General features: G+C 40.7%; 2 protein-coding genes and 1 non-coding gene across 4 annotated transcripts in view; 1 reads left to right on the plus strand and 2 right to left on the minus strand.

Annotated features, from left to right (window-relative positions):
* NRG4 (neuregulin 4) overlaps positions 1-2,773 on the plus strand; it is a 105,162-nt gene extending 102,389 nt beyond the window's left edge. For both annotated transcript variants that reach the window (XM_070477634.1, XM_070477636.1), the window contains one exon: positions 681-2,773. Coding sequence is in view for 1 of the 2 variants with exons in the window: in XM_070477636.1 (XP_070333737.1) it covers positions 681-691 (11 nt within the window). In the remaining variant the exon portion in view is untranslated. The remainder of the gene's footprint in view (positions 1-680) is intronic.
* Positions 2,606-2,752, minus strand: LOC139038857 (small nucleolar RNA SNORA3/SNORA45 family). Its single transcript, XR_011491995.1, has one exon. It is a non-coding gene; the product is annotated as a small nucleolar RNA SNORA3/SNORA45 family (small nucleolar RNA).
* Positions 2,607-27,383, minus strand: FBXO22 (F-box protein 22). Its single transcript, XM_020908689.2, has 7 exons — positions 27,170-27,383; positions 26,641-26,779; positions 16,395-16,482; positions 15,434-15,529; positions 13,265-13,429; positions 6,565-6,730; positions 2,607-3,811 (listed from the first exon to the last, which is right to left on the minus strand). The coding sequence occupies exons 1-7, from the start codon at positions 27,310-27,312 to the stop codon at positions 3,394-3,396; spliced, it is 1,215 nt and encodes a 404-aa protein (XP_020764348.1). The 5' UTR covers positions 27,313-27,383; the 3' UTR covers positions 2,607-3,393.

Consider the following 27,383-nt stretch of genomic DNA (forward strand, 5'->3'; position numbering starts at 1 on the left):
CAGATGTTGGCAATTTGATCTATGGTTCCTCTGCCCTTTTCAAATCCAGCTTGAACATCTGGAAGTTCTCAGTTCACATACTGTTGAAGCCTTACTTGTAGAATTTTAAGCATAACTGTGCTAGCGTGTGAGATGACGGCAGCTGTGCAATAGTTTGAACATTTTTTGGCACTGCCTTTGTTATTGGAATGAAAGCTGACCTTTTCTAGTCCTGTAGCCACTGCTGAGTTTTCCAAATTTGCTGGCATATTGAGTGCAGCATTTTAACAGCATCACCTTTTAGGATTTGAAATAGCTCAGCTGGAATTCCATTCCCTCCACTAGCTTTGTTCATATGAAAAGGCAAAAAGATATGATGTCCACAGAACATTAACTTTTATAAAGCCTTTCTGAAATGAAATGCTCCATACACTCTTAGTACCGAAACATTAAATGGTGTTTATTGGCTCCTGCCAATGTTTTCTGTTTTATAGTAGCATATAGTCTTCTGTCTCCATCATGGCATAGTGCAGAAATGAAATAAAACAAAAATAACATGTCTCATATAAACATTTGACGTTTTCTGTAAATGGGCCAATATTAAAATGACTTTCTGGTAACACTCTTTTACATAGTGCAGGTGTTAGTTTTGTTCATTTAACAAGGATGTTATTACTAATATTCACTATGTTTTATTTTAGGATTTTCATAAAGCAAGACTCATAAATTGTTTCTACAAGTGAAAACCAAGTCAGTCATCTAAAATCTCAATTTCAAATCAAGAGGATTTAGCGTCTTCTGTTTTTATTAGAACGGAATTTATGGTGGTGTTTAAATGGGTTAGGCTGTGTGGGCACAATGACATTAGTAGATTTAATTGCTTTCTCAAACACTTCTGTAGAATGCATAGGAAACCATCAGGTTTGTGAAAGTTTATTTTACATTCTTTCATGTTCATTGTGTTAAATTTGCAGTACAAGTCAGTGGCAAAACCTTTGCTGTTTGGCTTCTCTTACTAGATTGAAAAGTGGTTGTTATTTACCAATGGCCCAGGTTTAAGTAAAGTTGAGAATTACAGCAGTGAGCTGGCCTTCCCCCTTCATTAGTCTAGGTCACAGGCTATTAACTGTAACAATGTGTAGGATGTCTGTTTCCACATCTTAATCCCAGGCTTCCCTCCTCTTCCTTACATTGTTACTTGGCTTTTCAAGGAGTTTATTCCTTAAAGCAGCCTTTAACAAGTCAAATTGTAGCTGCAGAAAGATTCTGCTTTGAAAGCACATAAGAAAGCATTTTTTAAACATTTTTGATTGAATAAACAATCCTGTCAACCCTGTCACTTGACAGAAGGCAGTTCAGTATGTGAAGACAGTAAGGATACATCTTTAGTTTTTTTTTGCTTGTGTCAATTTTTTCATGTGATTATTTTTCCAGTTTCAAAAATGACTATGCAATAGTTGCCATTCTAGGGATTTAATATGTTTTTAGCTGAAACAGTAACTTTTCCTTTAATGCTTAAGACAAGCCTTTCAAAAACAGCTAAATACTAATATTCAGAAATTAAAAATTCTATTGCAATCAAACTTTTCTTTGGACTTTCTTCAGGAACTAATATTGAGGATAATCATAATTTAAAGAAATGTTAAAGTATTTTCATCATTCATGTAAATAAACAGCAGAAAGAAAATCTTTTGGAGTAAAAATTGGTTTAACAAATTATTAAAAACAGAAAAGTATGAATGTTCATATATTTTAATTTCACTTACCTTGCATGTTTCCTTCTATCCTGTTAGAACCATTGACTGTTACAAAAAGGCCATACGTTATGTCATACTGTATTAGAATATGCTAATACAGATGTCCTATAACAAAGACCTGGGAAAAACACAAGTGCCTTAGGCAAGACTGATTTTAATTTCTGTCTTGTAAAACAGTCTAAAGATAGGCAGTCCAGATCAGTTTTGCACTTCAACAAAAAACTGTGCAGATACAGTTCTATGTGGTTCTCTTCCACAAAACAGCATTGACTCTGCTGTGGAGTCTAAGATGGCTCACTATGCTATCCACTTCTAAGCAACAGCATTGAATAAAGGAAAACAAAACAAAAATGGTCATACTGTTAAAGGAAATATTATCATTTCCCTCACATTTCACTGCCCTGAACAGTAATACTTGCAAGGGAGACTAGGAAATGTAGTCTTTATTCTGGTGTGCATGTGCCTAGCTAAAAACCAAAGGTGTTATCTGTGTGAACAGGAAAGAATGGCTATCAGGAGAAACTGGTATTCTTTGCATCTATTTTGATATATTTACAAATAACCAGAAATTTAAACTTGACAATCCTTTTACTGGAAATGTGCCAGGATTTGCTAGTTGACAAATACCATCATTCTGGGTTTTCCTCTTAGTTTCCTTCACTCACTTACTGAAAATGGTGAAGGAGATGGTGAAGGACAGGGAAATTTGCCATGCTGCAGTCCATGGGGTTGCAGAGAGCTGAACTTAACACAACTATCTGAGTTTCCAAGGTGTGTTATATTGGTATAAAATCAAAGAAAGGCGATGTAGTTGCCTGACCTGCCAACTAGCTATATAGAAGTAGGTGAAAAAAGAATCTTCCGATGCAATTTTTTTTTAATCTCGACACTGATGTTTATTTGCTGGTGATTATGCCCTGAGGGCCACAGTGAGTGACTAAGGTCAGCAGTTACTCTTCCCGGACTCTAGCACACAAAGGCAACAGCTGATACCCAAGTGTGACTCTAGCCGCGATCCTTTGTCCATGTTGCAATATCCTTATTGAGGAAAAAGGAAAATGTTTTCCCTTAGAATATGGATTAGTCTTGGCAATTCATTTGACTAAGCAACTTTATAGAGTACTAAAACAAAACAGTTCTTTAATACTTATCAAGTAAAAAGTCAGTAATAATTTTGTTACAGCTTCTGAAAAACATGGTGAACTGTAAAGCAGAGAAAAATTTATCAAGCCGTCTGTATAGTTTTCTCTTTTATTAAGGAAGAAAAAAATCTTCATGATTCTGCTGAAAGAACATCTCACACTGCAGAGGTAGTCATGGAATGTCTCAGCTCTCCTTCCACTGATGGATCCTTTCTCAGTCTTTCCATGCAGAAGACTATGTAAAGTCCTGTCACACAGCCTGGTTCAATAGTCATCATCGGTTCACTTGTGCCTGATGCCAAAGTTCTCAATTCTGGGTCCCCATTACATTATATACAAAGTTGTCCTCCATCTAATACATTAAAAACTACCAAAAAAATCTTTATAGAGTGTCAAAGCTACAAAACAGATACATATAAAGTTTTTGGCTGAAATATACACCTCCCAAGTTTCCATTTTCCAGAAAAGGCAGACCCTGCAAGTTATATATTGTGAAAGCCACGTTACAGGTGGCTTTATTTAGATGACCCAAGATGAATCAGTGCCATTACTGTTGTATAGCTGTGAAATAGATCATTATAGTTAAACTCGTTACATTTCTTCAATATAAAGTTCCCAGTGACTATGCGATCACATCCAATTTCTCCATTTCCAAAGAAGCCAAATAAAGGAACACTAGGAAAAAACTTTCTAAATGCATCAGCCTCCACATTCTTCTTGGCTCTGTAATACTGAGAGCCCCTGCCGACACATGCAAACATGAAACCAATGGTGTTCCGCTCTGGAATGTTCGCTGCCTTGAGGCGCTGCATTGCAGCGTCCACAGTCTTCTCGTCATTGACATCCTCGTTGAGAAGCACTGTGGCACCCTGGACCTGGTGTCCGCTAAATGACAGTCCGACCACACCAGTGGCATCAATGTCCAGGGGGCTCCTAGGAAATGAAAGTAGAACAGTGGCGACATGTCATGAAACACAATTCAGATTTATAGTGTAAAAGAAAAGAAAACACCTCCCAATTCTCACTGGTTGAGAAGTGCTGCCTTAATTTACAGTTAGTCTGAGGTGCTCTCTCCCTGATCAGAGGTAAGGTAGAAAGGGTTAAAAATGAAAACTAGTGAAATTAATACAATAAAGAACGCAGAAGGCAGATCTATGGAGGAGAAAGCAATTATTTCTTCAGTCATAGATACAAAGGGGCAGATGCATCACCACAAAGATTTCTAAAATCCAGCCTGAGCTTTAGAAGAATACAGAGCATCCTTACCTTACCCTCTTCCTTAAAAAGGAATCTTACAACTTTATTCATATATACAATGCTGAAGCTTTTGGTATTATTTACCTCTTCAGTACCTTTTTAATCCCCTACCTCAGCTTGTCAAATTTTAAAAGAGGTGTGTTAAATATTCAATCATGGAGGATAATTTCATTAGAACCCATAATTCCAGAGGTTTTAGCTCTCTTCTATTTGGTCCATAAAGAAACAGGTTACACTGCTGTGTCTTATTTATTGCTTTGGGCCAATAATTTAGTTTAATCTGAAGGGAAAAATCATACATTTTCTTTTTGTTTCTACTTACCTGGCATTTTTTAAAATGAAATATTTTATGGTTACTAAAGAAAATATAAACAGTGTTAATAAAGTTGTAAAGTGTAATATAGTGAATACCCACTGGGGGAAACCAAGTAAGTAGCTTTCTTTATCAGGCTTAGCAACATCTGAGTCTGTGCACAGGCAGCATTCACTGGGTTAGTAAGAAACTAAGACTTAAAAGGCTTAAGCACTAAGTCTCTTAAGGCTAACCAGTGGCAAAACAAGTTTCTAAGGGGCAAAATCCATCTTCTGAAGTCTGCTGCTGCTCCTTTAACTTTATTACATTTCCTCTTCGGTATACAATGGCAACAGGTGTCTCCTGCCTAAAAGAATGAGTCATCTTTTTTTAGAGGGAGAGGGGTTTATATCTGGACACCATTAAAATGAAGCACTGATACACTCAATGGCTTCCCTTACTCAATGACACAGTGTAAAGACCCCATTAATGTGTCACGTAAAAGGTAATGACTGCTGGAGGATGTATTTCCCCATATTAGGTATAAAGGGTAGATTATATACAGACAGCATGCTAAACTAACTGGCTAGCATCCCAGATGTTACATGTCTGAATAAGTTGGCATTTCAAAGATAAACTAAGTTAAATCACCATTGCCCTATCTGTATGTAATTTAAAAGTAAAAGACAATAAGGAAGATTAAGCAAGAGGGGAAATAACCCACAGACAGCTACCAAGAATCAGGTATACTTATGCAGGAAATCCAGTGCTTAGAGTTCAGTGCACCTGGCTTTCTTCCCTTCTTCCTCAAGTTCCAGGGAACTCAACTTCGCATCTGCTTTCCCTGACCTGTCGATGCTGACAACCAGAAGGGAGCTCATGACTGGGATGATTTAAATCGCTCTTAAAGATACTGATCTCTAGCAGCCTGTCTCCATGCCACTGCTTTAGGGTCCAAATACTAAAAATGAATACGCAGAGAAACAGATGAGGTTTGCAGCAAAGATTTGGGGTCAGAGGGAATGTTTCATTTTCTTCCTTTTGGAAACAGCTGGTATTTATGTCCACTCAATTAGCTGAAACTCAAAATACTACATACTTTCATTGGAAATGGGAAAAATAGTAATGGTTCAAGATAGAGGAGCAAATATTTTTATCTTTGAAAACAGACGCCTTAGTAATAAAATCAAAGATATATATCAATTTTGAACTTGAAAAAGCCTTTCAAAAGATCTAGTATAGTATTTCCCAAAATGTGTTCCAAGTAATATTGCTTGTACATGGAATCTGAAAAAATGGTACAAATGAACTGATCTACAGAACAGAAATAGTCATAGATGTAGAAAACAAACAGGGTTATCAAGGGGGAAGCTGGGGAGTATAAACTGGGAGGCTAGGATTTGACATAGACACACTACTATATATAAAATAGATAAGTATATAGCACAGGGAACCCTGTTCAATACTCTAGTGGCCTAAATGGGAAAAGAATCATGAAAGAGTGGATATATGTATAACTGATTCACTTTGCTGCATACCTGAAACTAACACAACATTGTAAATCCAACTATACTCCAATAAAATTTTTTTTAAAAAATCTAATACAATATTTTAAAAAATGTATGCTGAATAATACCGGTAGGCCTGCAACAGGTTTCATGTACAAAAGGTTCTGTGGCCAAATATATTTAAGAACTGCCACAAGTAACAGTATTACCCCTCCCTCTAAAAGATCCAAAGTACTGAGCACAGTACTAGAGGCTCCAAGAAGTTTTACCGCAGAGCTATGCTACTGAACCCCACATTTCCTTTAGAGGAGAACAGAACCAGAGAGGAAGTGATATGCTGCAGTTACAGTGACGGAGCCATCAAGGGAACACAATAAACAATGGTGAAAGTCAATTTTAAGGAAAGTGTAAGTCCAACTAAGAATAAATTCTTAAAAGGATAACATATATAAATTTCGTTCTTCAAAGATAAGCAGAATTACGTTGTATAAGCCCTTCAACCTATGTCTACTGCAAAATGGAATGAACTATTAGCAATCCTTTAAACATGATGTTTTAAAAACCCAAAGTAATGTAAAGCTGAGAACATAACCCATCACATGCAGAAGTCAAAAGCACATCAAACATACTTTTCAGAAGTCAGCGATGCCAGGTTGTCCACCTGGCCTCCAGCCAAGATGACATTCATATCACTGAAAGTGCTGACGACTCGCTGCAGATAATTACTGGCTCCTACCTTACAGCAGTTATAGCCAAATACAAGGACCACACGAAGCTCAGGGTTATCTAAAAGACCTGCAGAAAAACGAAGAGTGACAATTAAAAATGAGAGTCTTTGAAAGAAATTCTTAGAAAGGAATTGTGAATTATTTTTCAAAATGAAGTTATTGCTATCATGTCAATGTATGACAAAAACCACTACGATATTGTAATTAGCCTCCAACTAATAAAAATAAATGAAAAAAAAATGTTATTCCTAATTTCTTATATGCCTAATATGCAACTTAGTGCTTAAGCTGTCAAGTCTTCCATTTTTTTGGCAAGCTCTAACATTACTCAGAACCTTAGCTATAATTAATTTTTAACCATTAAGAAAATTAAATGGCTATTTGAAAATAACATAGTCAACATTCAACACAAATAAAGAAGTAGCTGTGTAACTGAGCAGCACCCTGTGGTGGGCCTGGGTACGAGCCGTCTCCACTCAGGCCGCCCGCTGGCATGGAAGGGGACGCTGGTGGACAGAACAGAGTTAGACGCAGGGGGATTTAAGTGTCCGGAGGGTGAGACGGCACGAACCACCTGTAGAGGGTTGGGTGTGATCCCCCCACCACGTTCCCAGGAACGAAGAATGGGACCTAACTTGGGAAAAGGGTCTTTGCAGATGTGATTAAGGATCTTGAGATGCGATCATCGGGATTGTCCAGGTAGGCCCTAAATATTACACAAGTATCCTTACTAGAGAAACAGAGGCAGACAGAAGAGGCAATGTGACCTCAGAAGCAGAGACTGGAATGATGCAACCCTAAGGAATGTCAGTGGCACCAGAAGGAGGGAGAGAAAAGAGATCCCCCCCACCCCCACCCCCGGAGCCACCAGAGGAAGCAGCTCCAACACCCTGACTCCAGCCTTCTGGCCTTCTGTACTGTGACAGAATAAATGGTGCTTTAAGCCACTGAAGTTTGTGGTAATTTGTTACAGCAGCCTTAGGAAACAAAAACACCATTAAAATACAGGCCTTATCCACATATTCCAGGAGAGGGAAGGTGGATTAACCATGGGAAACTCATTTCAAAGCAGGGAAATACTCAATTTTGGAGCACTTCTGGGATGAAAAGCAGCTACCACTAGAGGGCAGCATAGTCTGGTCAGAAGGCAGGCAGGACTCACACATCCTCCACAAGCTCCCAGGCTTTCATATGTGCCTCTGGCACCTTGTTCATAGACTATCAGTTTGAAATCTGACAAACTGGTGGCTCTGGGACAGGAAAAAAACAAAACAAAACACCGGACCCACATTCGCGCATCCACTGTCTCAGCCACATGACTTCCACCTTCATAGACGTTAAAGGTAAAGGTTGCCTGAAGTAAAGCTCATTCAAGCAAACGGGTGGAGTGGAGGTGAATGACCAGTTCCTAACACAAAGTAATGACTTCTCTAGGGAGACTGCCTCTGGTCCACTTCTAATTCTCTCCACAGCACATAACTGATTTGGAGAGTAAGAAGGATATTAGTAAAAGCCAGTACTTTGAAAGACACCATATACCCCAAACCATTACTAAAGGGATCTTTTTCTTCACACAGACCAGGCCAGCAAATTTGCAGAAAATGTTCCTTTTTTTCCCCAGAATGACTATTTAAGAGTCAGAAGAGGCCTGTGGGGTCAACAGTGTAGTCTTATTTTACATATAACGGCTGCTAATCTCAGGAGAGTGACTGGCCCAGGACATCTCAGCAGACTAGACCCTCATCTCTTGACTCTCAGTTTGAAGTTTTAGAAACCTAAAGACTTCTAATCTCTCCCCTTCCTAAGCTCTAGGTTCTCTTACAGTTGCCGACTAGGCACCACCCTCATTCAGCCAATGCATACCCAGCGCTTTCAACATCTTCCCCCAGCGGTCTTGTTCTGTAGCCAACCACACAAACACACACTAATCTAGAGACCAGACTCACTTCCCTCCACCCAACTTAGAGAACAAGTCCGCCGTGGCCCAGGCTGCCAAGGCAGACAGGTCTGCATCACGTACCGGAAGGAAGGTTCAAACGCCAAGCCACTCAACACTGAGAGGCCGAAGATACACGAGCCTGGGAAGATGACCACCCAGCTCACTTTGAGGTAAATCCCGGCACCGCCTTCAGTCCTGCCTCCTGGTGAAACAAGGCGGTCCCCTACTCGGTACAAGTGTCTCAGGACTTTCAACTCCAAGAAAGCAGGCGAGCCGTCTTCCGACTTCTGACGTGTGCTGGGCAGACGACACGCTCCACCAGTGCTCTCAGCGCACTGCTCCTTGACACCCGGCGTGAGACGAAAGTCGCAGCAGACCGAGTGCCTGAGGGGCACGTGGGCCAGCCGCTCCTTCGGCAGCCCGCAACACGGTGACCGCACACACAGCTAGGGGCCAGACCTCGCTGGTGTGGATCCTACCACGGTTACTTTAAGCAATCACAGTGTTCATAGAGTGACATGGTATGAAACAGCTTGAAAAACTCCACCTACTTACCATAAGGGCATGTGGATCCACTAGAATTTATCACAGTTCTCAGAAGACCCGGTAGAGTTCTGCCTCTGTCCTGGCCCGGCAAACCAGCGCCCCACCTCTAGCAAACGCTGCCAGTCTGCACCTCACGTACTACCCATGGCCCTGGCAGCACTATGCCCCTCCTACACGTGCACCTCAACTCAGAATTCCTCCACCGATAGTCTATGTTATCTTTTTTGAAAGCTGCCTTAAATTCATTTTCAAATAAGGCAGAATATAAATTCATTACAGATATCATCAAGCTGGAAGGTTAAAAGGAAAAAACTAAAATCTGGACACCAACACCAGCATCACATTCAGGAAAGTCAACTATGAAGAACTGTTCCAAAGACTGGCTAGCACTGCCTGCAAAAACTAGGTCTGTGTGTTCAGATTTCTTTTTAAAGAAACCTCTCTCTGAAGACAGCTCTTTTATGAACTATTTGAAAGTGATATAATCTAAACACGTGTAGAATATCGACAATTACTTTAAATAGGTACACAACAAGCAGCAAAGATTTATTGTATAGCACAAGGAACTATGCCCTGGTAGGTCAGCTGGTAAAGAATCCGCCTGCGATGCGGGAGGCCTGGGTTTGACCCCTGGGTTGGGAAGATCCCCTGGAGAAGGGAACGGCTGCCCATGGGAGGGACGTGCTGGCATCATGTCAGTGTCAACCATGAATAAGCAACATCAGCTCCTTCCCCTCCTCTTCCAATTTGTGCCAGTCCCTTTTTCTTCAATCACCATTAAATTACCTGATCCCAGATTTCCATCTGTGCTTGAGACCCTTCTCTTGAGCTTCAGATCCACATATTAACTGTCAAATCAATGTTCCCATCTCAGATTCAACGTGTCCAACCCAGAACTGGTAACTGGACTCTTCTAACCTGTGTCCCCAGCCCAGAACTGGCAGCCTGACTCTTCTAACCTCCGTCCCCGCCTATCCGGTCCCTCCGCGTGCCTGCCGTGGCAGAAACCCGGGGGACATCACTGCCCCCATCCTCATTCTCAGCTCCCAACATTCTAATCCCTCACCTCAACCTCCTGATTCCACCTCGAAACTTCTCCGTGAATCCATCCATGTCTCTACAACTCCACTTGCCACAACCACAACAGCCCTGATCTCCCTGCATCCTCTCCTGTGTCCCTCCAAACTGATCACACCACAGCCAGAGGGGCAGTTTCAGAAGACGTAGCCGGTTGTGTCACTGTCTGCCTAGAGTCCTGGCTTACCGCGGCCCTTACGTCTGTAAAAATCCTCAGGGTGTCCCTACAAGGCAGAGGCGGCCCCAGCCTGCCTCCTGGCTCACACCACACTCCCCTACCTTCCGTCTCACCATTCTCCAGACTCACTGGAATTCCTTCTACTTCATAAATGAGCCAGTGACTGCACAGCAGTCCTGAAGGTGAGCTGCCAGGCCCTTTCTATTTCTTGTCCTTTGATCTATTTTTGTCAATAACCTGCAAAGAAGGCACAATACTCCTACGATCCACTTCCTGACTCCACATGTGAGGGACCCCTGCCCACTCCAGTTCACTCCTCCTCAGGGCTCTGCCCAAATGTCACTTTCCCAAGACCCCAGGGTGGATTAAGTCCCATGCTTATGTTTCCCAGCACTTCTGTGCGTCTGCTCGGTAACACTCACACATCGGTGTACTGCATTCAACGTCGGCCTGGCCTGCTGAACCGGAAGCTCCAGGAGGCATCTCCACAGCCCCGCACGCGCAGGACTGGCACAGGATCTGCACACGGACAGTTGCCAATGAACCAACACTGGCTTTTATGGAACATGGGTATTTCTGCTTTCACTCCGGAAGAATCAAGTGCTGGCCCATCTACACGTGTATATCTATATATTTTTTTCATTCCAGCGACTATTTTTTAACATGGGGTGGATACTATACAGATCTTAGAACAACCTGTGCCTCTTTTGGGCTTCACTTGTGATTCAATCGGTAAGGAATCTGCCTGCAATGCAGGAAACTGGAGTTCGATCCTGGGTGGGGAAGACCCGCTGGAGAAGGAAATGGCAACCCACTCCAGTATTCTTGCCTGGGAAATACCATGGATCAAGGAGCCTGGCAGGTTATAGTCCATGGGGTCACGAGAGTCGGACACAACTTAGCAACCAAACCACCACCACCGTGCTTCTTTTAAAAAACATGCCATTTTGGTAAGTTCTTCAAAAAGAACCTAACCAGGGTGTGTGGCCGTGTGTGTGTGTGTCTGTGTGTGTATATTATATACATGTATATTTATATATATAAATATACATCCCAGTACATATGGGATGCTGGGTACTAGGATGCTGGGTCTGATTATGACATCCTATATACAAGGTCTAGAAGGAATATAATACCTCATGCGAGGTCCCTGCCCACAGAGACACTGCCCATCTCACAGGAGGCTGAGGGGGCTTTGTTTATTCACCACAGGCTTTCCACACACCACTTTCTACTCAGAGCAGCCAAGTCAACAACGCAGAGGAAGATGGAACACAGCCCAGGCGCCAAATCCAGCCCCCTGCCTTTGCATATAAAGTTTTATTGGAACAAAGCTGATTTTTTGTGTACTGTCTACAGCTGCTTCTGTGCTCCAATGGCAGAGTTGAATAGATGCCTAGACTATATGACTGGCCAAGCCTGAAACAGTCACTATCTGGCCTTTAGAGAAGGTGTGCTGAGCCTGTGGGACATTCCAGGAACGGGGTGCCTTCCACGGTCACAGAACATGACTGACGGAGCTGCTCCGGGTGTCTGGCTCAGGGGTGCAGGCTGGGACTCTGTGGAGAAGGGATGCCCACACCACAGCCTCCAACTCCTCCCTCCCTGCCCACCTCAAATGCCTCCATCTTCTTGTCCACATACAAGGCAACAGTCCAAACTGAGGTATAGAAAATAGCAATGGGAAAGAACAGAGATTATCATCTCAATCTAGGCAAAGCCTCAGTTTCCAGAAGGTCATGAATAGGATGAAAACAATGCCTTGGAATAAGTCAAAACTGTTGACAGCAAACAGTTCAGGGAAAGGACACCAGTAAAACCACTTCACAGAGCAGAAAAACGTGGGACTCTTTTTTTCCTGTCTGTTTTCTGATTCCTATACTTAGAGCCACAATGCAAGCAAGGTCTAAAACAAATCAAATAACTATTTGATCATAAAACAGATGGTTACTCCCACTCAAGATTTTGAGTCTTTCTTATCAATGGACAAAACTAGGCTTCTAGCTTCAAGCAGTGCTACCAGGAAGACCTCAACCATGGATCCCCAGGCTGCTTTAAAACAGAAGAGAACATGCCCAGCAGGCACCATACTCACTTCTGGACAAAAAAAGAGACAGCACAGAAGAAGAAACCATACGGCCTTCAGCAGAAGCACCAAGTCAAAGGCCAAACAAGTTCCTCTAACAAGTGCACCCCGATCAGTTCACCTGCAGTGGTACGTAAACGGCCTTAACACTGCTTTGCTTGAATAGTTAGTTTAATGCTTACTACATTAAATTAAGCTTTCTCATTAGAGCTTAGAAACTGAGCCAACCCTTTTTATCAACTCTCATGCATGACCTATCCACATCAGCCAAGTTTCCTGCCTGGTATTTCCTAGTAATCCTTTGTCTGATAGACTTTGCTTTAACTTACACTATTTCTAAAACATCAGATTCATCACATTTCTTTCTAATTAGTTGATATTGAACTAACCTGTACCTTCTAGGTTTTTTTTAAACAAATGATTACTATCACAAAAAAGAAATAAAACCTTAAACTTTTCAACTTCAAAAACAAAATAGGACAAAATGATAAGAAAATAAGAGGAAGAAGTCCTTCAAAATTCAGAATTAAATACAAGTGAGTTTATTATCAATGGTGTATTTGTGGAAAATTCATCTCTGGTTCTCTCAGGTTTTAATGTAAGTAAAATGATTTAAAAAGTGGATCTATTCTATCAAAAACATTGCACCAGCCTCTGTTAATCACGAGTTTGAATTATCCATATCTGCAGTAACTTGTACTTGATTCTGACTCTCTCAGGAACAAACAAAATCAATCAACAACATGGGCAATTAGTGGTAAACGTAACAACTTACCTACTTCAGTGAGTTGATGCCTTTCTAGTGTTAATTTCTTTGGATCCTTAATAAAATGAAAGGGCTTTATTTTTATTCCTTCAATTTGAGGAAATAATAGAGCAAAACCAGATTCTCCAATTTCTATTTCCTGAGGTCGATTGCTCCGTGATCCTATTGGTGTCACTAGGAAAAAAGTTAAACCATTTTGTGAACAAATACAACGAAGACAGAAGTTTCACCTCATGTAAGTTACCCAGCCACACCTAGGTAACGACAGCTTAGTCTACTAACATAATCAATAGATCATAGGCCACCACCCAAGTAAAACAAGTAAAAGTTTCTCAGCTTTCACATTTTTAGGAGTATAAGGTCATGATACCTACAATTTACTTTCAAGCTGTTTAGAAACAAATGTTTTCATAAACACAGGAAAAGCACATGTTTTTCACAGTGGTGATCTAGATGAAGGTATATGGGTATTTATTGTACTATTCTATTATTCTTCTACCTTTTCTATAGATTTGAAGTTTTTCTAAATAAAAAGTTGAGAGGTAGTAATTACAACTTCACAGTAATTCTACTTGAAAAAAAATTTATCACCAATGGCTGTTTTAGAAATAGTCACTAATTGTAGCCTAAGAAAAAGGAATCCAATCAGCTGTCGTGGTGGAAGTGTTGTTGTGACATGTGTGGAACTGGCTCAAAGAAAGCACTCAGCTGCAGGGGAACAAGAATCAACGAGCAGTGTGAGGAGTGGGTCCAAGGAAACACAAGATGACAGGTCCCAAATAAGGGAGTTGGAATGATACTCCCTCCCAACATCAAGATCACCTGGGAACTTAGGGGGAAAGATGTGCAAGGCTCTGAGCATGAGAGGAAGGCTTCAGAATGACTGCTCACCCCTCACTATGGGGTCACGGAGGCAAAAGTGTCGCACAGGAGTGCCTGCCCTCTCTTATCCCTGACCCCCAACTCATATTTTAGAGTTTCTACTTGGTCATGCTTTGAGGAAGTCAGAGCGGGCAGCATGGAGAGGCCCAACAAAATTATGTAAGAACTCAAAGTTGTTTCTATAGAAGCATTTGATAATAACTAATAATGGATAACTAGATCACTCATTTAAGGAAAAATTAAGAGTTAAAAGAAAATCAGTCACTGCCATCATTTTTTCAATCCAATGAGAAACAAACTTTGTGATGAAGGGGCTGATGTAATAATATAGGAGTAGAAGCTAATTGCAGGAGAGATGAAACAGTCCCCATCAACCATATACTTACCCTTACCTGCCTGTAAACACTTGAAATCTTTTGTACTTCCTTGCACAGGACTTAATATACAATCAAAAGTCTTTCAGTGAAGATTAAAAATGCCAGTTATGGAGTACTACTGAGTGCAACAAAGTAAAGGATCAGAGCTAATGTTTACTCACTGCTTACTGTGTATGTATTCTAAACACTGCACGTGTGCAATTCACTGACTCCTCAAACTCTCCGAGAAAGGTACTGTCAATCACCCCCATGTCAGTCAGGGGGAAAATGAAGCTCCATGAGGTCAGTGAACTCGCTCAAAGTCATGCAGACACTAGAGTGGTACACTAGAGTGGGCTTTCCACCCAGGGATCGGAACCACTGCACCATGATGGCCTCAACAGGCTCTCACTCCCCCACTAGCTAGAGAACAGAGTCAAAAATAATTACAGCAGCAAAAATTCACCAGGAGCAAACCTAGAAAGAGAAAACTTCATGCTATAACCTTCAAATAGTGGCAGCCAAGGAGAGAAAGAGAAGTATCTGAGGAAGGTCGAAGGCAGCTCCTGTTCCAGGCCAACCTCACCTCCACCCACCGGAAACAGTTCTGGCTGAAGTACCAGAAGTGAGAATTCTCACTAATAGTTTCTAATTTGTAGAGAGGAGGAATGAGGTCTTTGTCTTCCTCTGAATGGCTACTGGAAAGATATGGATTATTAATACATGTGGCTTATATGGACAACCCTGAGATTTGAAATATTAACCACAATAACCTAAGGAACATGAATGTAAGTCAAATATAACTTGAAGGTATATAATACCAACTTTACTGTACTTTGGATGGCCAAAAACATAAATCTGCTTTAAGCTACAAATAACCCACCGATTCATAGGACCCGATATGAATGAAAGGCAGGAAATCAAGTTGGTATTCTCTCACCTACAATTCCTGGGGTCACAATCCCAAGGACTTGGCATTGTTTTGGGAAGAGCTTCTCAAGGGCAAATGCTGCTTCCATAGTAGTTCTTTTCCTGGCTGCAGTAATATAGAAGAAGATTATCCAGGTCATCCATTTAAGGTCAAATTTGATGAGGAAAATAAAAGCAAACATTAAATAAAGTTTAAGTCACTTTACACTAGAACACATTACACGGACATCTAAAAGCTTTGATTGAAAACAAAAGTAGTATTTTGTTGTTGTTATAAGTCCCTGTTTTACATGTTAAATTCTAAATTTGACCTTCAGCATTGCCAGTTTGTCGCCTTTCCACTTGTTCACACACTGCTTTTGCCTCAATGACATCAGCAGTAGGAGCTGAATTTCAGATTTATTTTTTTTAATTTTATTCTTTCTGTTAAGCTGATACGAAATCATGACTTTTCTATAGCACAGTCATCTGGAATCAAGTCACACAATGATAATCCACTAAGTCTTAACTCTGGGGGCCAGTGTGCCCATCATGGGACATGGTCTGCTTCTTCACTTAGCAAGCCAAGAAGAATGCACGGTACTGACAGAGAACTTTGGTAAATAGTCATCCAACACAATAAAAGGCTTGAATAGCCAAAGACAAACTTTCTGTTTTAATAGTAAAAAACAAATGCCTGCACATGCAAGTATTTCAAAATGAGAAAACACCTTTCCAAAGAACTTGTGTCAATTGTACCACAAGGTTTACAATCTCTGGATAGAATCTCTGAATCTTTAGATTGCAAGGTTCGCAATCTCTGAAGCAAACGGTTCCTCAAAAGTTCAAAGACACTATATTCAGGCATTCTTGAGGGAGCAGGCCCACAGCCTCAGAAAGTCAGTAACTCTCAGGATGAAAACAGCACTTATCTCCAAACAGAGGTACCTAAGCAAACAAAAGAATCCAAAACTTTTTCTTTTGATACTCACCTCTCTTATGGCCACGACACTCCTCCAGATTAATGAAATTTTCTGAATCAGCCATGTAAAGAACTGTCTGTGGTAATATATGGACATTCTGCAAAGAAAAAAGAAAAAAAAAACAGAATTTGATCACACAAACCTATAAATGCTTTTGTGGAGCTTTAAAGTTCTACCCTGACCCGAACTGCTGTGGCCCTACCTTTCTTCAGGTGTTCTGAGTCCATTTACTCATTCATTTTTCACTTATGCTCTTTCATTTTCAGTTCATTCATTTGTTGAACATATATTATTTTTTCAGGTCACATTCATTCCAGCCTGACTGAAGAAGTTCATTTTCACAATAATTTAAGCTCTTAGACAAAAACATTACATACCAGCAAAAGATTCCACTGGCTTTATGTGAAAAGGTATCACAGCAACAGAAACATCTCAGCAACAGAGGAAAGGTATATAGACTTGTATTACTCCTCTTTTCTTTGCCAAATTAAACAATCCAGGCCTTCATTTCTGGCTTGCTAACTAGTTTCCTACAGGAATCTATCACTCACCATTATCTGGACAAGCTCACTTCTGTATTTATTCTTCTGCAGCTTTCTTCCTTTTGCTGAAGATTGTTTCTCCTAAGAAAGAGTTAAGTGCCACACTCTTCATAAAACCTTTTCCTAGACTTCCTAAGGACCTATGACCTCATATATGACACCCCTGACATCCCAGTCATTCTTACTTGTGCCTTACCTCTTAACAAGGGACAGCTGTAAGCCCTTAACCTTGGCTTATTCAGACACAGGTTTTCCACCAAAATACATATAACAGACAAGTGGCAAAGCAGCTCAATTAAATGAAAAAGGTGTATATAGTTTTCCTCCTAAGCTGGTTACTTTCAAAGATTTTTACTATCAAAATGGAAGGAAGAAGATAGCATTCAGCAAAGCCTCAATAGGAGTTAAATGAAAAAGAAATGGTAATCTGGGAAAGTTAAGTTGTTATGGAGTAGATTCCATACAGACAAACTCATGAAAGATACTGAGACAATGATGACCCTGTAGTGGCCTCAGGGCTGGATAATAAACTATGGATATAGTTTCCATGGTCCACAAGGCATCTTCAAGGAATATAGTTTAGGGAGGAGGGGGCAAGATAACAGTAATAAGACCTTCAGCCCACATCCTACTGCAAACACTCCAAATTTACAATTATTTACAGAGAAACTGCTGATGGGAACAACCTTAAGACTAATGGAAAAAAATTTCCACCACTGAAGACATACAGCAGGAATCACCATGAGAAGGCAGAAGGGGGAAAGTGGAGATACAGTATAGCGTAGACCACACCCTGAACAGGCAACCTAGAAATGTGAGGCTAATCACAACTGCAGAGGCTGTCCCCATGGAGTAAGGGATCTGAGCCCCACACTGGACCCCCAGCCCATCGGTCATACAACCAGGAAGATGAGGCGCCAGAACATCTGGCTTTGAAGGCCAGGAGGGCTTGTGTACAGAAGAGCCAGAGGGCTGGAGGAAACAGAGACTCTATTCACAAAGGGTGCACACAAAATCCCATATGCTCTGAGTCCAAACTCAGAGGCAGTAATTTGAAAGGAGCCTTGGTCAGATCTTGGAGAGCCTCCTGGAAAAGCAAGAGGCAACTGGGACCCCCCCTCTAGGGACAGAGATGCCAGCAGCAGCCATTCTGGGGAGCTTGTTCTACCAGGAGGACCCTGATGCCGCTAGCACCTCTGTGGAGTCCTTCCTCTAGCCTATTAGTGCCATGTGCTTACCTACCTACCAGCCCTGGTCCTCCCTCGGCCACAAAGCCAACTTCACTGGACCCCAACCCCACCCGCCAGCAGCTGGCAGCCTCCACATGAGCTCCTGGCAGCCAGCGGGGCTTGGGGGCCAGCCCTGCCTACCAGGACACCCACAGCAGTCAGCTCTGCCACAAGAGACAAGCTCTCGCAACCCACATTAGGGGTACTCCTACAGGACACGGCTCTGGTGATCAGAGAGAACTGTGCTCCTGGGCCCCCTAGGACATCTCCTGCTTCTCCAAGATCAGGAAGCATAACTGACCTACCTGATATAAAGAAATAAAAACAGAAAATCAGGAAAAATGACAGAGGAGTATGTTCCAGACGAAGGAACAAAATAAAATCCCAGAGGAAAAACTAAGTGAAATGAGATAAGCAATCTACCTGATGGAGTTCGAGGTAATGATCGTAAAGATGCTCAAAGAACTCAGGAAAAGAATGAACACAGTGAGAAGCTTAACAGTGAGTTATAAAGAACCAGATCTGAGAAATACAGCAGCTGAGATAAATTTAGCTACACTAGAAGGACTCAACAGTTGATTAGACAATACAGAGAAATGGATGAGTGAAGTAAGAGAGTAGTAGAAACAACTCAAGCTGAAAAGAAAAAGAAAAAAATCTTAAATGACAGTAGTTTAAAAAATCTCTGGGATAACATCAGGAGTACTAACATTCATATTATAGGAATCCCAGAAGTTGAGGAGAAGGTGACAAGAGAAGTTACTAGAAGAATAACAGCTAAAAACTTCCTTAACCTGGGAAAGGAATACCCAGATCCAGAAAGCTCAGATCCCAAACAAGAAGAACTCAAAGAAATCCATACCAAGGCACACTATAATTCAAATGGCAAAACTGAAAGATAAAGCAAGACTCTTAAAAGCAGCAAGAGAAAAACAACTAGTTATGTACAAGGGAACTCCCATAACACGGTCAGTTGACTTTTCAGCGAAAATTTTGCAGGGCAGAAGGAAGCAGCAAAATATGTTCAATGTGATGAAAGGAAAAAACCCACAATCAGGAATAGTCTATTCGGCAAGGCTATCATCCAGATCTGAAAGAGCAATGAAGAGTTTCACAGATAAGCAAAATCTGAGTTTAGCACCTCTAAGTACACTTTACAAGAAATATTTAACAAACTTCTCTAAACAGAAAAGAAAAACACCTCACCTGGAAAAAAAATCTAGGAGGAAGGTTAAAAGACAAAAGTATAGTAAAATCATCAGTATCCACAAAAAGTTGTTAAGGGATACAGAAACCAAAAAAGGGAAAATATGATGTCAAAAACAATAAAGGGTGGGGGTGGATGCAGGTTTGTTTGAATGTGTTCAAATTTAAGAATCGCCACCTTAAAATAACCACACACACACAGAGAACAAAGGAATCCAAACTTAACACTAAAGATAGTCATGAAATCACAAGGGAAGCAAGCAAAAGAAGAAAATAAGAATTACAAAGACAATCAGAAAACAGTAAACAGGAACAAGTACATACTTAATTTATTATTACTTTCAATGTAAATGAACTAAATGCTCCAATCAAAAGACACAGACTGGTCAAATGGGTAAAAAAATTAAGACCCATATATATGCTGTCTACAAGAAACTCACTTCAGATCTAAAGACACACACAGAAAGTAAGGGGATGGAAAAAAAAAGTGTTCCATGGAAATGGATATGAAAAGCAAGATAGGTAGCACTACTTTGATAAAGATTTTCACCCAACAAGATATGACAGTGGTAAATATATATGCACCCAAAAAGAGAACACCTAAATACATAAAGAAAACAGAAACAAAGGGAGAAAGTGCCAGTAACACAGTAATAGTGGGGAACTTTAACACCCCACTTATATCAATTAACAGATTATCCAGAGAGAAAATCAACAGCAAACACTGGCCTTGAACAATACATTAGGACACACAGACTCAATAGATATAACATATAGAATATTCCATCCAAAAGCAGCAGAATAAACATTATTTTCAAGGGTACATGGAACTTTCTCAAGGATGGATAAAATGCTGGGCCACAGAACAAGTCTCAATAAATTTAAGAAGTCAGAAATCATATCAAGAATCTTTTCTGACCACAACACTATGAGCCTAGAAATTAACCGCAAAAAAACAAAACAAAGCACTGGTAGGCCAAAACATATGCAACGAAGTAACCAATGGGCAACAGAAGAAATAAAAAACCTGGTGACAAAAGAAAATGTAAACACAACCCCAAACCTGTGGAATGCAGCAAAAGTGGTTCTAAGAGATAAGTGTATAGCAATGCAAGCCTACCTCAGAATACAAGAAAAATCACAATTTAAAAACCTAATCTGACTCCTAAATGAACCAGAAAAAGAACACAAAAAACCGAAAGTTAGTAGAAGAAATCATTAAGCTCAGAGCAGAAATAAATGAAATAAAGACAGTAAAACAATAAAAAACAGTCAAAGAAACTAAGAGCTGGTTCTGTGAAAACATAAAACTTACAAAACCTTCAGCCAGACTCATGGAGCAAAAGAGCCCAAATCAATAAAACAAAATTAACAAGGAGATATTACAACTGATACAAGAGAGATACAAAAGATTCAAAGAGATTACCATGAACAATTATACACCAACAAGATAAACACCTAGAAGAAAGGGATAAACTTCTAACAACATATAATCTCCCAAGAGTGAATCAGAAAGAAACAGAAAATATGAACAAACCAATTACTGACAATGAAACTGAACCAGTAATTTTAAAACTCCCAACAGACAAAAGTTCAGGACCATAAAGCTTCACGGGTGAATTCTATACCAATCATTTAGAGTTAACACATATCCTACACAAATTATTCCCTAAAAATGAAGAGGAAGAACTGCTTCCAAACTCATTCTTATGACATGTACTCTGTACCAAAACCAGATAAAGATACCACAAAAAAGGAAAATTACAAGCCAATATCTCTGATGAACAAAGATTCAAAACTCCTTTAAAAAAAATCAGCACATCAAATTCAATAATACTTTAAAAGAGTCATGCATATGATCAAGTGGAATTTATCCCAGGGATGCAAGGATAGTTCAATATATGCAAATCAGTCCATGTAATACACCACATTAACAAAATGAAGAATAAATACCTGATCATCTCAATAAATGAGGAAAAAGTTTTGACAATATTCAGTATCTATTTATGAAAATAACCGTACAAACTGGAGATAGAGAGAAAACACATCTACATAATAAAGACCATATAGGACAAAAATCACAGCTAAAATCATACTCAATAGTGCAAAGCTGAAAGAAAACATTTCATAAGATAAGAAAAAAGACAAAGATGCCCACTCTTGCCACTTACTCTCAACATAGTGTTGCAAATTCTAGCCATGGCAATCAGACAAGAAAAAGAAACAAAAGGATACAAATTTGAAAGGAAGGAAGACACAAAACTGTCACTGTTTGCAGATAACACAATACTTCATATAGAAAACCCTAAAGACACTACCAAAAAACTATTACAGTTATTAAATGAATTTAGTAAAGTTGCAGGATCCAAAATTAACATATAGAAATTTGTTGTTTCTATACACTAACAATGAACTATCAGAAAGAGAAAGAAAGAAAATAATCCCATCTACATTTAAAAAAAAAAAAACAAAAAACCTAGGAATAAAATAACCAATTGATAAAGGACCTACACTCAGGAAATCTTAAGACACTGATGAAAGAAACTGAAGGTGACACAAATGGAACAATATACTGTGGCCATCACCTGGAAGAATATTGTGAAAATAACCATGTACCCCAATGTAATCTACACATTCAATGCAATCCCTACTGAAGTATCAATGGCATTTTCACAAAACCACAACAAATAACCCTAAAATTTATTTTGATTACTGTAATATAGTTTGAAATCATGGAACATGATACCTCCACCCTTGCTCTTTTTTCTCAAGGTTGTTTTGGCTATTCAGGGTCTTCTGTGTTTCCATACAAATTTTAGAGGCTAAAATCAGAACTATCATACGACCAGCAATTCCACCTCTGGGTATTTTTCTGAAGGGAAAAAAAAAAAAACTAATTTGATAAGATACATGCACTGCAGCATTATTTACAACAGCCAAGATATGGAAGCAACCTAAGTGCTCACAAATAAATGAATGGATAAAAATGTGGTACATTTATACCTAGACAACATATTAAAAAGCAGAGATATCACTTTGCCAACAAAGATCTATATAGTCACAGCTATGGTTTTTCGGGCAGTCATGTATGGATGTGAGGACTGGACCATAAGGAAGGCTGAGTGCAGAAAAATTGATGGTTTCGAATTGTGGTGCTGGAGAAGTCCAAGTTCCTTGCACTGCAGAGATCAAACCAATCAATCCTAAAGGAAATTAACCCTGAAGATTCACTGGAAGGACTGATGCTGAAGCTGAATCTACAACACTTTGGTCACCTGATGTGCAGAGCCTATTCACCAGAAAAGATCCTGATGCTGGGAAAGACTGAAGGCAAAAGAAGGAAGCAGCAGAGGATGAGTTGGTTAGACAGCATCACCGACTCAATGGACACGCATCTGAGCAAACACCAGGAGACAGTGAGAGGCAGGGGAGCCTGGTGTGCAGTAGTCAACGGGGTCACAAAGAGTCAGACACATGTTAGTGACTGAACAACAACAAACAACATTACTTACATGATGGAATATTATTTAGTCATTAAAAAAAAATATACATATATATGTAATCTTGCTGTTTGTGACAACATGGATGGACCGAGAGGGCATAAGGCTAAGTAAAATAAGTCAGACAGAGAAAGGCAAATATATGATTTCACTTATGTGTGGAATCTAAAAAACAAAACAAATGAATAAACAACAAATCAGAAAGAGTCATAGTTGCAGAGAATAAACAGGCGGTTGTCACTGGAGAGAGAAGTTGGGGGACGAGTAAAACAGGTAAGGGAGATTAAGAGGTACAAGCTCCCTGATACAAAATAAATGAGTCCTGGAGATGAAATGTACAGTATGCGGAAGATGACCGGTATTATAATAATTTTGTATGGTGACAGGTGATAGCTAAACATATAATGATCATTTTGTAGTATACAGAAATACTGTATCACTATATTGTGCATCTGAAACTTAGTGTAAATCAATTATACTTAAAACTTAAATAATTTCATGAACAAAACCAGACCCACAAATACAAATGTATTTTAGTTGCCAACATTTAAAACTCCCACAGAATATTTACATAAAATGTAGATTTCTTTTGAAAAAGTAGACACTCTGGCAATACTTATTAGATGCCATTCTCCCTGACGGAGGCCAAGGAGAAGCAAGCGCTATCTGGTCTGCCTCAGCCCTACCACTCTCCAGGATGTTACACCGAGTCGCCCAACCCACCTGAGTTAGCTGACTAACTCTGGCGTCATCTGAGTTTGTGATGCCCACTGTAGTGAGTACAGGGGAGAGAACTTAAGAGATGTGAGATTTAGGTGTGACGCTGCCATAAATCAGCAGAATAACCCTTGGTGCTTAGGCCCTGCATTTCTTATTCTTAAAGTTTGGAAGTCTAGACCCGATTCTGGTACACCCTGAGAAGCAACTGCTCAATTTTCATTCCCAAGTCTCACTAAAGAAGTGACAATGGCAATCCTCAACATGAAATGTTCCCAAAGCACAACAGAAGACAACTAGAACTTCATTTAAAAACATTCCAAATGACAAGATGTTTTATAAAAATTTTAGTGGATTTTAAAATATTTATAGTTAAAAAGCTAAATCAACTTTCTTTATGGCTGTAAGGTATCTTGTCTACTAGATAATTCGGCAAACACAAAAAAACCTCAGCATGAATGATTTAGATAAGATTACATTTTTGTCTCCACACTAGTATTCTACAGTGTATAAATATCTTTAAGGGTATTAGTAGATGAGTTTTAGTAATGATATTAATAAAGAATAATAATTTCAATTATTAAAAATATTATATTCCTGGTACTGAAGGTAAACCTACATGTGTTACCTTTTCATTATTTAATTCTTACAACAATTCTGTAAGAGTGTAAATAGTACCATTTTGTTTTCACTTTATAGGCTCAGAGAGTTTATGTAACATTTTCAAAGTCACACAGCTATTTTATATATATATATATATATATATATATATATATATATAAAAATATATATAAACATGTATATGTGCCAAAGCTGGGTTCACACCTAAGTCTGCCTAGCTTTAACAGCCATTACAAATCACAAACTTTTAAAGTTAAATAGAAACAATACCTGCAGTGGTAAAAATTTGAAGAAAAATAGAAAAGTTTTTATAAATACCACCACCACCACCACACACACACACACACACACACACACACTCTTCTACCCCCCAAAGAAACTTTTGCTAGCATTTTGGCTTATTTCCTTTCGATTTTCCATTTTTGCTTTTAATAACTTATATTAAACGTATAATTTTAAATAGGACTGGGGGTCGAAATATTTGGGTTTAAGTATTAGTATTGGCATTTTCATGTGACAATAAGCAATAGAGACCCTTCAGAACCCATCCCTGCAAAACCATGTGACAAGGGAAGCAGGTAATAGGAAGGTTCTAAATAGCATTTTCATAATAGTGAAAATCTGGATACATAAAATGCCCAATCCTAAAAGATGATGCTGTGAAAGTGCTGCACTCAATATGCCAGCAAATTTGGAAAACCCAGCACTGGCCACAGGACTGGAAAAAGGTCAGTTTTCATTCCAACCCCAAAGAAAGGCAATGCCAAAAAATGCTCAAACTACTGCACAATTGCACTCATCTCACACATGAGTAAAGTAATGCTCAAAATTCTCCAAGCCAGGCTTCAACAGTAATGTGAACTATGAACTTCCAGATGTTCAAGCTAAATTTAGAAAGGCAGAGGAGCCAGAGATCAAACTGCCAACATCCACTGGATCATCGAAAAAGCAAGAGAGTTCCAGAAAGACATCTACTCCTGCTTTACTGATTATGCCAAAGCCTTTGACTGTGTTGATCATAACAAACTGCGGAAAATACTTAAAGAGACAGGAATACCAGACCACCTGACCTGCCTCCTGAGAAATCTGTATGCAGGTTAGGAAGCAACAGTTAGACCAGACATGGAACAACTGACTGGTTCCAAATTGGGAAAGGAGTACATCAAGGCTGCTATATTGTTACCCTGCTTATTTAACTTACACGCCGAATACATCATGAGAAATGCTTGGCTGGATGATGCACAAGCTGGAATCAAGATTGACGGGAGAAATATCAATAACCTCAGATATGCAGATGACACCACACTTATGGCAGAAAGTGAAGAAGAATTAAAGAGCCTCTTGATGAAACTGAAAGAGGAGAGTGAAAAAGTTGGTTTAAAACTCAACACTCAGAAAACCAAGATCATGGCACCTGGTCCCATCACTTCATGGCAAACAGATGGGGAAACAATGGAAACAGTGACAGACTTCATTTTTTTTGGACTCCAAAATCACTGCAGATGGTGACTGCAGCCATGAAATTAAAAGACACTTGCTCCTTGGAAGAAAAGCTATGACCAACCTAGACAGCATATTAAAAAGCAGACATTACTCTGCAACAAAGGTTGCAAAAGGTTGCAAAAAACAAAGGTCTGTCTAGTGAAAGCTGTGGTTTTTCCAGTGGTCATGTATGGATGTAAGAGTTGGACTATAAAGGAAGCTGAGAGCGTAAGAATTGATGCTTTTGAACTGTGGTGTTGGAGAAGACTCTTGAGAATCCCTTGGACTCCAAGATCAAACCAGTCAATCCTGAAGGAAATGAGTCCTGAATATTCATTGGAAGGACTGATGCTGAAGCTGAAACTCCAATATTTTGGCCACCTGATGCAAAGAACTGAGTCATTGTAAACCTGATGCTGGGAAACATTGAAGGCGGGAGGAAAAGGGGGTGACAGAGGATGAGATGGTTGGTTGGCATCGCCGACTCAAAGGACATGAGTTTGAGCAAGCTCCGGGAGCTGGTGGATGGACAGGGAGGCCTGGAGTGCTGCAGTCCACGGGGTCGCAAAAAGTCGGACATGACTGAGCAACAGAACTGAACTGAAAACGCCCAATATGTGAAGAATTGTCAAAGAAACCATGGCACATCCTTACAATGCATGCGTGCAAGCTAAGTCGCTTCAGTCGTGTCCGACTCTTGCGACCCCGTAGACTGTAGCCCGCCAGTCTATGCATGGGATTCTCCAGGCAAGAAGTGGAGTGGACAGTTGCCATTTCCTCCTCGAAAGGATCTTCCCAACCCAGGGATCGAACCCAGGTCTCCCGCATTACAGGCGGTCTACTTACCGTCTGAGCCACCAGGGAAGTCAAGCCATATACGAATTGTTTTAAAATATTTAGTTCTCAACGACTGATCCACCAATCTTGCAAAGGACTGTACGCGACACCCCTTACTTGCCTCAAGCTCTTCGGCTACCACGCGGACCAGGCAATGCTGCGCCAGATGGCAGGGATCCGCCGAGAGCGCGGAGATCCAGGTCACATTCCGATGGGTCCGCAACACTCTGCGCACACACTCCCTCCATAAGCGGCACACGCTGGGGACGCACACGCACAAAGGACTGTAAACGGACGTTCACTTCTCTTTCTCCGGCAGCTCTGTACAGACCTCCCTCCGCTCCCCACCACACATAACCTCAACAGCAGGAGATTGCTAAGGGATCCCGAGTCCCTGGGACGGCGAGACGTCTGGCACCGGTTCGGAGGCAGAGCTGGGGGCGGAGAAAACCTTAGGGGGAAACTGGCTCCTCTGGGAAGGGTCCCCGGGAGCACTTACAGCAGGTAGTGCTGGGGTAAGGGAGCGCCACCAGGGGACAGGGGTTCCGGAGCCGGGGTCAGCCCTGGGTCCCGACGGTATCCGCCCACCCTCCAGCCCAGCAAGCCCGAGGCAAGTCCCGAGGTCAGCTTCCCGCCTCCTCTGCCCTCACCCGGCCACCCGCAGCAACGCCTTAGCGGGCAGGAAGGTGAAGACACGCTCCACCACCTCCGCTAGGTTACTCAGCACGAAGGTGCTTCGCGGATCTGCGGAGGAGGAGCCGCAGCAATCGCCACCGCCGCCCACCCGCTCCATGCCTCACCAACCCCACCGGGAAACAGTACGGCGGCTCGGAGGGAGCGGCTTAGACAGGGCCCTCGGCTCAC

This window comes from Odocoileus virginianus, chromosome 16, assembly GCF_023699985.2.
Source record: "Odocoileus virginianus isolate 20LAN1187 ecotype Illinois chromosome 16, Ovbor_1.2, whole genome shotgun sequence".
NCBI lineage: Eukaryota > Metazoa > Chordata > Mammalia > Artiodactyla > Cervidae > Odocoileus > Odocoileus virginianus.

Excerpts from the sequence above, each read along its gene's own strand:
- FBXO22 (XM_020908689.2), bottom strand. The coding sequence starts at position 27,312 with ATGGAGCGGGTGGGCGGCGGTGGCGATTGCTGCGGCTCCTCCTCCGCA. Across the intron at positions 26,780-27,169 it reads GCGTTGCTGCGGGTGGCCGG|CGTGTGCCGCTTATGGAGGG; the intron begins GTGAGGGCAGAG and ends GTGCGTCCCCAG. Across the intron at positions 3,812-6,564 it reads GCATCGCTGACTTCTGAAAA|GAGCCCCCTGGACATTGATG; the intron begins GTATGTTTGATG and ends TTCATTTCCTAG.